Here is a 15120-nt window from a genome sequence, read left to right on the forward strand (position 1 = left end):
AAATATTTAACAATTGTGTTAATAAGAAAACAGTGATTAAATAACATTTCCATTCCTTATTATTATTAAGCAGACAGATTTTTTGCCTCCATTTACCTTGCTGTTTTTCTAAGTTTAGAACTCAATATTCACTGCAAAAAGTCACTTAGAACAAACAACAGTGTCTATTTGCAAGAGTAATGCAAACACAGCTGAAGAGTTTAATAGCCTCTTCAACACTTTTTTTTTCATCACCAGAGAGATGTAAAATATTTACCAACCCCTTTTTAGAACTGTTTACAATTTTCCAATCCCCACCTAGGTATTCATGAACAGGCCTACAGGGACTATGACTACTTTGTCAGCAATATCAGAAGCAGATAATGGTTTCTGGTGAATTTATTACTTGTATGCCCCAAAAGGATTAATATTTACTGTAAAGGGGCTCTGTTCCTTAGGTAACCAGCTGATGCAATAAGACCAGTAACAGCACATCTGGAACAAAATTCAGGCTTCTGAGCATGTTAGGTGATGGAGAACATCTAATAAGATTAAACAGCTTTGTAGCTGGTTGTGAAGGCTTTATCCTGCCTTTGATGTCACTGCAGAGCATAAACTTTCACAGCAAGTACTTGAATATTTTTAAAGCTTTTTTTTTGTCATGTTGACTGCTTTGAAATAATATTGGTCTTCTCTAATGAGTACACAAGGAGAAAGCTGGTATCTTTTTTCAGTTTTACAAGAAATAAACAGGAGGTAAAAACTGTGGGGGCAAATCCATTGCAAGGTCAGCATGCTCTAACCAAACCTCTTCTGGACAAGCCAGATTCTTTCACTAGGAGTACCCAAGTTTCACTATTGTTAACATTAAAGCACAGAAAGTTGAGTAAACAGAGCTTAGAACAAAATTAGGCCCTAATATTAAAGTTCAGTATTTCCCTGGTCTTGTATACTGTGACCACGAAAGTTGGCATGTGTTCTTCTTCCACAAGAAATACACAACTAAGACCTAATGTTCCACTTTAGCATGAAAACAGAGTATCTAAAAAAAAAAATCACTGCTTTCCTAGATTTGACTCAAGTCTGCCTTCTGTGAAATATTAGAAGTCTGCCTTTTGTGTTATTTATTAATGTTAATACAAAGAGGTGTTAGGTACTAATTAAAAAAAGCATAACTAAAGAAGAAATGCAATGAACAAAGCAAGACACTGCTTAAATTGGGACGTTGTGAAAATTAACATTTCTGGTCATCAAAGGATGAACCTGTACACACCAAATACAACACTAGGAAAGCATTACAAAAGACCAAGCCCTAAATGAACACTGTACTAGAGAACTTGAAATAAAAGATCTATCTCTCTTATAGAAAAAAACATTGTTAAAAAAAATTAAATTCAACAAAATTTAGCACATGACAAGTATACACTCATCTAGCAGGATATAATTAAACAATAATCAGTTTAGGTGTCTTAGACCCTGTTTTTCACTGCAGCAGAATTCAATGCCCACTGGATAATACAAAACCCATACAACAATTATAACATTTTACAAATTTAGGAAGTTATCAGCTTCTAAATCCCAAAAAGAGGGAAAACAAAGAAAAAACCGAAACAAAATGAAAGATCACATAAGCTACAAGCAAATTCTCTGAAGTCAGTATGAAAAGATTCTGTTGGATAATATGCAGAACCTGTTATTCTTGACCAAGACAGATTTTCATTTCTTATTTCAGACTCCACACTTTGTCAGGTCTGCATGCCTGACAGCTCATAATTTGTTTCAAGGTGCCTTGAAACAGATCTCTGGTGTTATTGACAGATATAATCTCAGGAGAGATTACCTTAAACCCTTAAGGTTTAGCACTGACTTCGATTTTTTTAAACCAATCTCAACTCTGTTAGCTCCCCCATGCTCCCCAGCTGCCCTTTAAAGCCACACTAGAGCAAATCTCAAAAAACCATGTCATAAATCACTGCTGGAGGCCATCTAACAGAATCCCCCTCTCACAGCAGGTCTATGGCCCTGCACTAGACCATGGCAGCCTTGGCTGTGTCTGAAAAGCTGAATCTATTAAACCTGCAAGGATGGAGATGCCACAGCCTCTCTGAACACGGAAAGCAGAAATACTGTATATGATGGTGCACAGGCTTGAGAAAGAAGGCAGAAAATGTTCTCTTTATGGATTAACTTGGTGCACCAGGTGAGATTTGTAAAGTATATTCCCTGAATATGAAGATTTATAAGCCAGAGCAGAATCTCAAGAGGTTGCTACAACAATGACTCTTATCAGGTAATTTTACTGCTCCTTGGTGCTTGCAGGCCATCTTGCACTGAAATCAGATGTCCCTCATGGCATCCCACAAACAACTCTACTTTAGGAATGAAACAGAATTTTGAAATAGGCATTTTTCAATGGTGCTCTTCAACACACAATCTGTTAAGCTCTCCACATCTGGAAGAAGATATGTCCTACCTTAAAGAAGTTTGCATACACATCCAGTGAATACACGAGCTATTTTTCTTTTTTTTTTTTTTAGGGGGCACAGTTTTTAGAACCTACTAAAATACTAAATACCAAAAATAGTACTCACAATCTAAAAATTCTTTCAAAATACAGTTTCAATGGTCAATGAGGTAAGAAAAAAGAATACTACTACAATTTATTTAGAAACTATATTAAAAATCCCCACAGGCCATGGAAAGTGTTTCATAAAACTACTTTTTTTCTTACTGGTTTCTTTGTTAGCACAGGAATTTACTGCAATTGTTACCTTGTGAGAACTTGCAGAGAAACCAAACAGAGAAAATGAATCTACATTATCTGAACATGACAGCAAAGGAAACTGCTGCCAGTTAAGAAAGAGATCTCCAAGTTACTTCCAAAGACTAGGGCAATTATGAAAATATCCTAGTGCTTAATAAAACACTGCCAAGTGTCCCCAAGCACAATGCTGGGAATTAAAAGGACATGAGCAAAGAGTAAAAATTATAAATGAAAAATTATTATGTCTTTTAGAAATACCCAGCACATTAATCTTCAGTACTGTGTAGAGTTTTAAGCTTTATTTAAAAAGGAAACTGAACTATTAGGATTAGGGGAAAAAAATTAAAATTGAGGGAATGATCAATGACACAGAATCATATCTGTATGAAGAAATCTTCAATAAACTAAGGTTTTTCAGACAGAAATGGTTACACAGGAATTATTTTTCTTAAAACAAAAGTTGTCCTGCAGGGCACCTTTACAGCCTCTAATTACTTCCTCGAAATCTGGGCCAGTGTTCTGCTGCCAGTTTGGTTTTGCCTGACAGCTTGTATCCCAGAAACTGCTGGCTCAGTCACTTGCCAATTTGCTGGCTTGCTCACTGCAGTTTTGCCATGTGATTTACCTGTCTGCTGACTCTACCATGTTTCTTCAATCAAAAAATCAGCCTTCTCACTTCCCTGGTCTACACAAGTCTCTTGCATCTGTCTCCCTGTCTTATCCAACTATCCACTCCCCCTTTACCTCCCTGAATTATTCTGTAAGGCAACAAACTCATCTCACAGTATTTCACCTGGAATAACACCTGGAACACACAGTTTAAAAAAAAAAAAAAGGCAGGTTTTTTTCCTTTCTCTTTGATATCAGAGTTCCTTTCTTCCTCTCCAAATCCATCCTTTTCATGGTGAATCTTTCTCTACACTCTAGTCTCTATAAGGAGACCTAGTTTTAAATATTCCTAAACAACAACAACAAAAAAAAAATCTTCTTGCTTCACAGACTGGTTTAACCAGCTTTAAAGAATTGGCATGGTTACAGAGCCAGAACTACACTTGGTGAATCAGGCCTTTGCCCAACAAAGTCAACAAGAACAGCATGTATTTCACTGGGACAAGAATTAGCTCACTCTGTTGGTAACAGGTGGTGTAATCTTTTTTTTCTCAGCTTTTTGTTCACATCTTCTCTTATATGTTTTGTTTCCATCTAGCTAGATGGAGAAAATTATACATGACAAGAAACTCTTGTAATAATGGAAAGTATTTTCTCAAGGGAATACGCATTTGTTTTCCTTTTAATTTCATGTCTTAAAAAATAACAGCAAAAACATTTTAAAAAAATCTTAATTATTAAGAAATATGAGAACTCATTTTAATTAGAATTAGTACACTTGCATTCGCACTTAAAACCAGAAACTGATTTTTGAGTTAAGATACATTTCACCGAGGATGTATTTTGCTTGTAGAATCTTCAATATTTGAAACAGTGAATGAGGAAAACAAGACCCTAAATTAGACAGACTTTGACAAGAACTAAATTTTCAAGCCTCCAGACAGATATGACAAGAAAAAAAAAACTAGCTTTTTTCCCTCCCTCATATACACTTTAGGTACTTCATGAAAACCAGGTGTATAAACGGAGGAGGCCCACAATATGTTTTTATACTAAATTTGAGTAATCACAGAACAGAACATTTTAAATACCCCAGTGCTTATCAATGGAAACAATTTTCTGTGGCTACTATTATTCACAATTACTAGTATTATTCACAATTACTAGTGATTTTCTACTTGCACCCTATTACACCCTTCACTTGTTAATTGCCTTCTTTTATTATGGTACTGGAATATGTTGCTCGTTAAAACACAGCATGCTGAGTTAAATAACAGTGACTGCAGCTGTCCTCATCTTTAATATAAAGGAAGATAGAAGAGAATAAAATTTTCACAGTTCTGGCCTCATGCCAGGACTGGGTTTGGTTTGAATATCTCCTCTGCTTTGAACAGAATTTGGTATACCCTTGGGCCTCTTTGCAAGTTTCTAGGACATTATAACTCCAGCTCTGGTAAATAAGACCAATTAGAAGATTGTCCTTTCACGGTGCTTGCCTCCCAGGTGAGGTGTACCATGGACTGAAACAAACAGCCATCCACATCTGGAACAACCAGCCCTCAACTGCACAGTGTCCTAATTCATACCACAGCTGTGAATACAAATATTGAAAATACTATGTTGCACATTTGGACTGAACTTATACCGAAAGATGTCTAAATTAAGGTACAATTAGATTCACATCTCAGCTAGGAGGCAACAAGGAACAATGCCTTAAACAAGCCTGTGTCTGTACAGAAGAGAGCACTGTCTGCTCTGTTCCTATGTTACATCCAAATTATTTATCTTAAGACACTAGAAAAGCAGAAGCCCTTTGTTCCTTAGGAAGGTGATGTACTCAGAGTGCCCAGGCTTGGAAACAAGCACGAGCCTGTCATTGCAAACATCCATTGTTAGCCTCTCACAACAGACATGAGCGATGACAAATCCAAGATGCTCTCAGTTCTGCTCTGAAATGGCAGCCAGAGAGGAAGACAGCAATCTAGGAATAGGGCTGTGCTTAAACACCTGCCCCATGAATCAGGGTTCCAGAAATCAGCATGCAAGTGTCTGCCTGCCCTACATACGACAGTGAGTGCCTTAGTACCTGCCTGCACAGCAGCCAGCAGCGAGGCCCAGGCTTGCTTCGCTTACGATCCAAGCCAGGTCAGACCCAGGTTGGCTCTGAAGCAGAGGACATGCAGCTAGGCTGGAATGGCACAGAACCCCAAGTGGAACATTCCTGTCCCTTGCCTTAGCACTACTTGTTAACCTGGACCTACCCACAGCTGTGCTTCAGAGCAGGATTGTGCCCAGCTGCTGCAGCAGCAGAGCCCCAAGGTGCCCAGAGCCAGCCCTGCAGCCCCGGCCTGACTCTGACTTGACAATGACAATGCAAGTGACACCAATTGCCAGGAGAACTCAGTTACAGAGTCCAAGACTAAATAAAATAATTACTCACTCTGGATCACAGTTCTAGTATACTTTTTTATGAAATTAAGCACATATTAACATTCTACAGGGTCAGATATTCTTACAGATGCCAATTCTCTTTGCATACGATGTATTTTCCTGGTGGGCTCAATCAGCTGTATTTATCAACATTAATACTGTTCTGTATGTTGAAATTAATAGAATATAAACTGAAAATATAGTTCTTTAAAATAAAGATAGCTTCTGAGAGAAATCACTAAAAGAACTTGGTTTTAAAACAGACAAAATTAGGGATTCAAAATTTTCGTGCAAGTAAGATGCTAAATGCAACAATTTAGATGTCATTTTGAACTAAGTGGACTTGCTCAAAAAATGTTTAAGTCTCAGCTTTTGAGCTTTGTCCATCACTTTGTTTGAAGAAGCCAAAAACATTTGTAGAAGCTAAATTTGCATTCTTACCAATGAAAAACCAGTCATTTATTTCTAAAAAACCTTTTCTATAAAAATGCTTAAATGGTTCCCAAAATAAAACAAGCAGAGTCATGCTGGATTTGGCTAATAATCATTTTAATGAAAGTTGTTGACAGGGAAAGCAAGTTCATGAGCAATTAATTTTATCTTGTCTTACCAGGGTGCTATTGGCATTGTCAAAAAAGAAGATTTAAGTGCATGGTTTTCATATGCTACTCAAAATACAAAGAATTTGAGGACCAAGACAGTAAAGGAGCTTGCTAATTTTGTTATGCACATCTAAATGAAAAAAATTTAAAAACTGATTGTATTAAAACATTACCTAAGGACAAGGCATGGTTCTAGCACTATTCTTACCGGCAAATTTAAACATCTTGAGTCAAATTCCTGAAGTAATTTTTTTTTAATTTCTGAAAAATAGGGCTAAATCCATATGCAGTATTTTATGAGCAATACTGTAGTGTTTACTCTTGTGTCTGATTAAACTGTCAGATAGGACCAGATTTATTACCATTTTCCATAAAATGCCATAGGAACTGCATTTCCAGATATATTATTAAGTTCTTAATCTCTTTGATTTATGCCATCCTGATGTTGCCCAGTGCTAATTTTTAGTTAGCTAATTCAGCTAATTAAGTTAGCTAACTTAACTAGCTAATTTAGTTAAGCTTTAGTTAGCTAGGTCACAATCTTTAATAGTATGTGGATTGCATCTAGCCAGTTACTCCTATTATTACATGTGATTTCATTTGCATAAGATCTATTTTCTCAATCTTAACGTAAATTCTTTAGAAAGGGAGTAATTATTATACATAGGTACGACAAAAGTCTGTACCTAACTAGAAGAGTTCAATAATATTCCAGTGTTTCCTGAAGTAATGATGTGCCTGTAGGTCCTGATGACCATCCAGCCTTCCAAGAAAACTCTATCATAAATGTGTATTTGTAGATCAAGCAGTGCTTTTTACCTCTTACTTTAATAAATCACTCATAAGTCTATCACACTAAACATTTGAAGACATTCAGAATAATCAGTGACTCAGATCAAACAATCTCAGACTGACCAAGAAGCCCTGGAGTCTTCTGCAGTTAGTCAGGTGGCCTTTGGAACAGATCCACTCTCTCCTAGTTATTGACAAAACAATGATTGTTGGAAAACAACAGTTTCAAAAGTTACAAACTGTCCTGGTGCACACTAAGTATGGGATTAAGGAGAGATGACTGTGATGAATATCAATATGTGCAGAAAGGGAAGGGAATTTGATATTATCTGCACTATAAATTTACATATAAGCCCATATGGAACCGCAATAAAATAAAACAACTTAAATCAATCACCCTTACCGATTCAATGCAAAAGCATAATGAAATTTAATGTTGTGCTGATCAGCCAGGTCACAGGTAGGAAGCATTTCTAGTGTCTCTACCAGCTTCACCATAGCATCATAGTCCTGGTATGAAATTAAAAAACAGTAAAAAGGATTGAAGTAGAATAAACTGAAAGGAGGAAAGCGTCACTAAGCTAAAATGTATCATGATCACTAGACAGCTTCTCAGGTGACTGTTCCTAAGAGAAACGGCCTTCATGACACACAGGGATTTTGTCTATCCATGTCAGTGCTTGCCTCTTCCTCACCACAATGCCCAAACTACTGAATCCCTGTAGCCAGCATGATCAATTACTCTCCCAGCACCAGTAGAAGAGATGACAAGTCTGGCTTTTTCAGGCCTTATTAAGATCTTCTGATGAATGACACCTCACCAGGTCACTGTGGACTCAACCAGAGCTGTCTCTGAAATACATCAGCCACTTGTGCACCCATTTGGGTTTCTCAGGGGTAACCCACACCTACAGTGCTGAAGAGGCCAGTTTACTGACATTTCAAAGGGCCTTGTGTTACTGAAAGTTTTGTTCAAAATATGTTTTGAGACAAGCACATTTCTCTGGGGACACCTTTCATGATCACCAGAGCCAATCCAAATGAAGTTGGATAAAGTGCTGCAAGGAAAATATGCATCTCAGAATGCAAGGTTTGGTAATGAAGGATGATGTGGTCACCCATTGCTCTCTCACAACCCATTTATACACAAGAAATAACCAACTTAGCTCCTGATGGGAAAAAAAAATCTATAGAATGGTTGAAATTATATTTGAAAATGGATGTTAAACACACAGACTGTCAATTTGGAAAAACAGCTGGTTTAGCGAAAGCAGAATTTATTTTTAAAAATCAAAACAAGAAAAAAAGGTGCCGTTAGATTTTAAAAGCAAATTAATGTTTCATTGAATTATATAGTTCTTAATTTGGGCATTTCTAGCCAATATAATGGTCATAACAAATGTGTTTTCTTCATTTCTAAATATATTCATTTTATGGGGCGAGGGAGGAAAGGTAGGGGAGAGGAGAGCAAGTCACGCATTTTGATTCAGTAGGGATTTTTGCTTTTTTTCTTTTTAAGGAAGTTATAAATTTCTAAAAGCAAAGGGAGAGACCTTGGGAAGTCACCTAGTCTGAATCTCTTGTTCACAGGCAAAGTAAGTAAGAGTCTCTATCCCTTAAAACGCCCAAAAGACAAGCCAAACTTAAACAATGTAACAGTTGCTCCCATTTAGTGTCAGCTCTGAATTACTGCTTAACAAACAAAGAAGCCCAGGAGAACAAACAAGAGCCAAAATTGCATGGTAAAATAATCCACCTTAGTCTTTAAGCACATACCTGAATGTCTCTGTAAGAAAGAAGCAGATTTATGACAATGTCAGAAGTCAGCACTTCAGTATTATCCATACGAAGCTTAATCCTGGCCAGCTCCTTAGCCAGTTCATCTCCTTGGTACTTCTCTCTAGCTTTTCTAATGTCATTTAGCAGTGTTTCTTTATAATAGGCACTAAAGAAATAGAAGTTAGACATAGGGGAAGAAGACTGTTAGACATTTCTTATAAAACATGGCTTCTAATAAAAAGTATAATTTCTAATAAAAAGTATTATTTCCTCAGAGTGAGGTCCACATCAAATGTTGCCATATTTTTCATAACTACTTACAAATATTCCACCTTGCCCCACCTCACTCAGACTAGGGCTATGTAGGGCTATGTATCAATATGCTTATAACCAGGACCGTGAGGCAATTTTACCAACACAAGAAAACTGGAGCATTTCTTTGCCCCATTACTGACCCTGACAGATGTGGTACTTTGTGCCATGAAAAGGTTGCATCTGAGATAATAAAGTGACACAGAGGAGAAACACCAGTGTAATGTAAAGAGGAGGTATATTATTTTACCATGGAAGTTGGAAGAAGATTTTCCAATACCAAAGCTAAAACAAAAACAAGCCAATAAAAGCTGATTTAGTTGCAATCTCTTTGAACATAACACACAATGTGGGCAGGATCTCTGTAAAAGCCTCCAGTAAGTGCATCTTATTTACAGTGCACAATCCAACATCAGCACTTTTGTAAATTGAAAAATAACATATATATTGCCAGCATGACAAGTATGAATGGCCTCAAAAAGCTACTTAGGGGTAAATTTATCCTGAAGCAGATCATGGAGTCTCTAGTCTGGAACTTAGCAAGTCCCACCTGACAGGTATTTCAGTGCATACAATCCCCTTCTTGTTTACAAATGAGTCTTTCAAAGTATTAAGTCTTGCTTAGCATAAGCCCTACACATAGCAAAGAAAATCAAGTTTTCTGTCTCACACACATTATAATCAAAGCAACAAGGCCACAGTAAACACTACTGGCAAGCACAGCCTCATACAGTGCAAGCACAGAAACGAGGCCGAGAAGCGGGCATGGGCTGTAAGGCGGGATCACAACCACCCAGTAACCCCCAAAGACTTCAAACCCATTTCCAGAAAGAGCTACAAGAACAGACTACATGTAACTAATTTGCATACACAGCGAGCAACTGATCTCCAGTGTGGGGAAAACTGATTTATAAAAAAGAAAAATTCCCCAAAAATTCCAGGGTGCTTGCCCTGCATATGCACCCCAGGACCATGGAAACCCAGCTGGATTGACACTGGAGCCAGGATGGGTGATCTCTCTTTCTTTCCTCCTCTTTGCCCCTCTTTAATTTATCTCTCTCTTTCTCTCTTCCCTTTCACCCTACGCCCTTTATCCAAAATCCTCTGTTGTGCCTTACACTAGGAGGTCAACGACTAAAACACCTATTTCCATGCCAAGTGTGTAGCTTACTAATAAAACTTTGCAAACTTTTGCAGACCCTCTGACTTTTGTCATTCCTTTCAACCACGAGCATCTAAGAATCTTGGATGCTCCCTATCCCTTCAGGGGGATGGGACCACAAAAGAATAGTAGTTTTCTAGACAAGCCTTTCACTTGGGTGGGATGGCAATGGGGAAACAAATCTGAGGGTCCTCCGTGCTACCTCATGCTTCAGACATTAGGAAAATTAAAAACCTGAAACTCAGTCTCTCTGAGTGTTTTTCAGAAATATATACGAATCAGAAATAGGTGCAGAATACAGGGTGAGCAACTGAGAAAGACCTACCTCCTTCTCCAGCCCCAATTTTCAAAACTCCAACAGCCCCTTGCAGAAATGGCTGAGCAGTATCATGTTTGTTAAGGGGCACCAGGTTAATATTTGTAAATAAAAACAAATCAAGAGAATTACCACTGAATGCCCATTGCTTCTATGCATATATTTTATCTGATAACAGAAAAGGACAGTTTTTGGCTTTGAACTCTATGATGAATGTATGAGCTTAGCTCATATTATGACCTTGTACACCGTAAAACTTAAGCACTTTATCTTACCCATGAACTGCCTTTGCTTTCTGGAAAGTAACTATAAATCAAATTCTAGCATAACATGGCTAGTTAACTGCAACAACTGCAGACCAGGAATACAAAAAGCTGTAAAATTGGCAGCTTCTTTTAACACTACATTAAGTGCAGTGAAAAATAAAAAAAATATTATCAATGCTACTAGAAATTCTGTATCTTCTTTTTCCATAACATTAAAAAGAGACTATCAAAGGTTCTGGAACTGTGTATATTGTAACATTACCATGATGTAACATGGACATCCTTGAGAAGGCTGAGAAACTTGTCCACCAGTGGGACACAAAATGGCCCCAGGATATTGTCCCAGCTGGGCTGCATGTACTCAGAGGCTCTTCGTTGGGCATCACTTTCACAGCAAAAGTAGTCAGCACAAGGTGTGACAATGTATGGAATAAAGTAATAATTGCCACTTGAAGCCTAAAATAAAAACAGGCAGAGTTTAGAAAACAAATGAAAGTGGAATTATACTTGTGGTTACACAGAATCTTCTGCTGACAGAAAAACAGCTAGAGTAGTGCTGGTGTGTAAGAAGTTTTAGTGCACTGTTTAACACAAAATTTGCAAGCATTAAATTCAAGGAAATTAATGTAGAAAAGTTACAAAAATTAGCAAAGTTGATGAATAAGGGTCCAGGTCTGTTAAGTGACAATAGAACAAAACTGTTCAATTTTTCTTTTTAATGTAATGCACGGACCCTAGTAGGGTCTGACAGTTACCAGCTTATGTTCTGTTCCCGAATTTTTGGCTTCAGAGATGTATTGGCATCCTCTAAGCCCACCCTGTGCTAGGAAAGATATGATGCAGAGCTCCCCACAATGAGAGAAATACAGAAACACAGACACTGGAAGGATTGTATAGAGATGTTTAATCCAGAGCAGCCTACAAAACATCTACCATCAAAAGCCTAACCAATCAAACTCCAAAAGTTTGAAATGTTTTGTAATAGATGTAGGACTTGTAACATAAAATTCTAGAAGTAAAACCCAAAAAAACCCTTAACATGCCACATTAAATATGGAAATACAAACAAGGTGCTGAAGTGTGTGAGGACACAAGAAATGGCCCTTCAGAGCCCAAAACCAGCAAGTTCAGAGTTTTCAGCCCCTGAGCAAGATGCCAGAAATCAGACCACTGTGAAGGTTTCCACAGCTGGAGAAGCACCTGTATCCCATTCCAGCTATGACAACTCTTCGCTGTTTGAAAGGAACGTGAACTTTATATTTGAAAGTAACTAGATGGGAGCACAGAGTCAGAGGTCAACATGATGCACCTGCCATGATCAACTACCACTGCATTGGAGATATCCCAGCACTGAACCTGTACAGAAAAAATCATACCTGTCATTTTTTCATATAATGTAAGTATGTAGAAAAGCCATAGCCATTTATAGCCACCTTGAACAATGGGAGAATGCTGAGATTATGAAAAGAATGGATAAGAAGATGGCACATTTTTGAATGTCTTAGTAAACTAGACAGGAGAAACAGATTATTCACAAGAAGTTAAAAATGTAGGGCATGCAGTTACTAAAACCACAGATAAAAACCCTGTACCAATACAACCTGTTGCTGACCTGAGCGAGGATTTAGAATTTTAAAATATTTCTAACAGATAAAGATCAAGTCATATTCCTTCCTTACAAATCCTAAGTTAAATTATCCTTGTTGTAACAACATAATTATCTGCTGGATTGCTATCTTTACTTCCCAAGAAAACAGAAAAACTGCAACCCAAGCCACCAATATGGTAGCACAGTTTTGTCTCAGGTTTATTTAAATAAACAGTCAGCTCACTGCTACACAAAAGCTGCTTGTCTGTAAACTCTATTCTTAAATATTTAACAGCAAATTAGCTCTTCCTGCAATGAAAAAGCCCATTCAATTTGAAATGGTGATGTATCTTGAGATGCAAGTAACTGCAGTTATCTATTGAAGAAGCAATGAAATTTTCAGAAAAAAATAATTACATATGTGAAATACTGTATTAATCTAATCCTCAAACACTGTATTGTTATCCAGCCAACATTATCAACTATATGACTTAGATTTCCTATCTCCTTTTGCATAGTGAAATCTATGCAATTAAACCCTCCTGTCTTCTAGCTTCTTCTGTACAATACTTACATTTAATAAATTATAAAACCTTTTCATATAGACTGTGTGGCCTAGGAAAGTCTTTCCTATCTTCATTATGTAAAAAACCAGTCCATCTACTTTTCTTATGCTAACAAGAAGTAGAGATGGCTGAAAATATCACCCACCCTTGCTTCTTCTGATCTTCTGTTCAGTATGCTGGTCTCTGATACCAATAGTTAATAATTTTGAAAATTACTGTCTTGTCATACACTAACTATTGCTTTCTGAAGATAATGAATAAATGGCTTAGGTATATGTAAAGTAATGTATGTAGCAACCCTATCTGCATATGTATATACATACATATAAAATCTGTAAATCATTACTTATTTAATTGTAATAGAATTATAACTTCATAGCTTACCAAGACTATACAGTGAGTTGGTTAATTTCAGGATCAGAAGCTAGGGTATTTTAATTGTCGGATTTTGGGAAATTTTAAGTTAAAAATTACAGCCAAGCAGACTGAAAAAAACCCCAAAACTCTGAATAGCTCATCTTCCAGTATATAATGTATGGCAGCACTGAAACTTTTGTATTTAATCACAACATTTCAAAATCTACCACAAAACAAGCCACGAATTTAAGAACATAAAAAACCCCCAGAAAATAACTGCAAATAAGTTGAGAAAGGGACCTGTTCTTCAGGTGAAGTAGTTAAAGGAATTAAGCAGAAAGCCATGCCTTTTGCTGAGAGGCTGAAAGAGTGAGGTGCCAATAGGCCATTTTTAGGCCCCAGGCAAGCCAGGCCAAATGTAGAGTGGTTTTTTCTTTAAAATATTTTCCAAATATTTTTTTTAATGCTGTTAAAAGTAAACTTTTGATCTTAACACAAACAGGTTTTTTAAATTGTACTGGAAAAGTTATTCTGGTGCAATTGTCACTTTGTGACAGAGATGCTACACTTGAATTAAAGGTAAGTTTTCTCCCAAATATGGAATGCTGATTAAAAATCTCTGCATTTTCAAGGAGGGAATTATTCCTGCCAAGCTAATAGTACAGTTATTTTACTTGAGCCATGCTACTAATTTTGCCACTCACTCAAGTATCAGTAATGCTTACTCCACTTCAGTAAGCAGTTAGAAAGAAAAACATATAAAGTAATAGAAAAGGAAACTGCATTGACTACAAGAGATCACAAACTCCTGAGTGTTCAGGGAGTTTAACTCACTGTTGTCTCAAGTATTAGGATTTTCTGTGACATCACATTCCTATCCATCTTGTCACATAGGCATGTACTGGATTTGCATGGCCAGGTTTTGGTAGCGGAAGGGCCTTGGGGGCCACAGGAGTGGCTTCTGTGGGAAGCTGCTGGAAACTTCCTCCGTGTCCAGCAGAGCCAGTGCCAGCCAGCTCCAAGACAGATGTGCTGCTGGCCAAGGCTGGGACAATTAGAAATGATGGTAACTCCTCTGTGCTAACAGATTTAAGAAAAAGGAAAAAAGTTATTGCACAGATGTAACTGCAGTCACAGAAGGGTGGAGTGTGAATATATGAGAGGAATAATGCTGGAGACACAAAGGTCAGTGGAGAAGAAGGGGCAGGAGGTGCCCAGATGCTGGAGCTGAGATTCCTCTGCAGCCCATGGTAAAGACTGTGGTGAAGCAGCTGTGCCCCTGCAGCCCATGGAGGATCACAGGGATGCAGAGATCCTCCAGCCCGTGGAGGAGCCACACACTAGAGCAAGTGGATGTTTAAGAGGAGGCTGTGACCCCATCTGAATTCAGTGCTGGTGTGGGCTCCTGGCAGGGACCTGCAGACCTGCAGAGAGAGGAGTCCAGACTGGAGCAGGTTTCCTGGTAGGACTTGTGACCCCATAAGGGACTCATGCTGGATCAGGCTGTGCCTGAAGGACTGCACACCATGGAAGAACGACCCATGCTGCAGCAGTTTGTGGAGAACTGTTGCTTGAGGGATGGACTCACATTTGTGAAG

The 15120-nt window shown here is 37.8% G+C and overlaps 1 protein-coding gene across 2 annotated transcripts in view; it reads right to left on the reverse strand.

Moving 5' to 3' along the window:
- Positions 1 to 15120, reverse strand: part of MAP3K15 (mitogen-activated protein kinase kinase kinase 15) — an 81867-nt gene that overhangs the window by 32336 nt on the left and 34411 nt on the right. For both annotated transcript variants that reach the window (XM_002193331.6, XM_072934423.1), the window contains 3 exons: positions 11274 to 11467; positions 8953 to 9121; positions 7580 to 7686 (listed from right to left, as the gene is read on the reverse strand). In XM_002193331.6, the coding sequence (XP_002193367.6) occupies positions 7580 to 7686; positions 8953 to 9121; positions 11274 to 11467 (470 nt within the window). The remainder of the gene's footprint in view (positions 1 to 7579; positions 7687 to 8952; positions 9122 to 11273; positions 11468 to 15120) is intronic.

This window comes from Taeniopygia guttata, chromosome 1, assembly GCF_048771995.1.
Source record: "Taeniopygia guttata chromosome 1, bTaeGut7.mat, whole genome shotgun sequence".
NCBI classification, from domain to species: Eukaryota; Metazoa; Chordata; class Aves; order Passeriformes; family Estrildidae; genus Taeniopygia; species Taeniopygia guttata.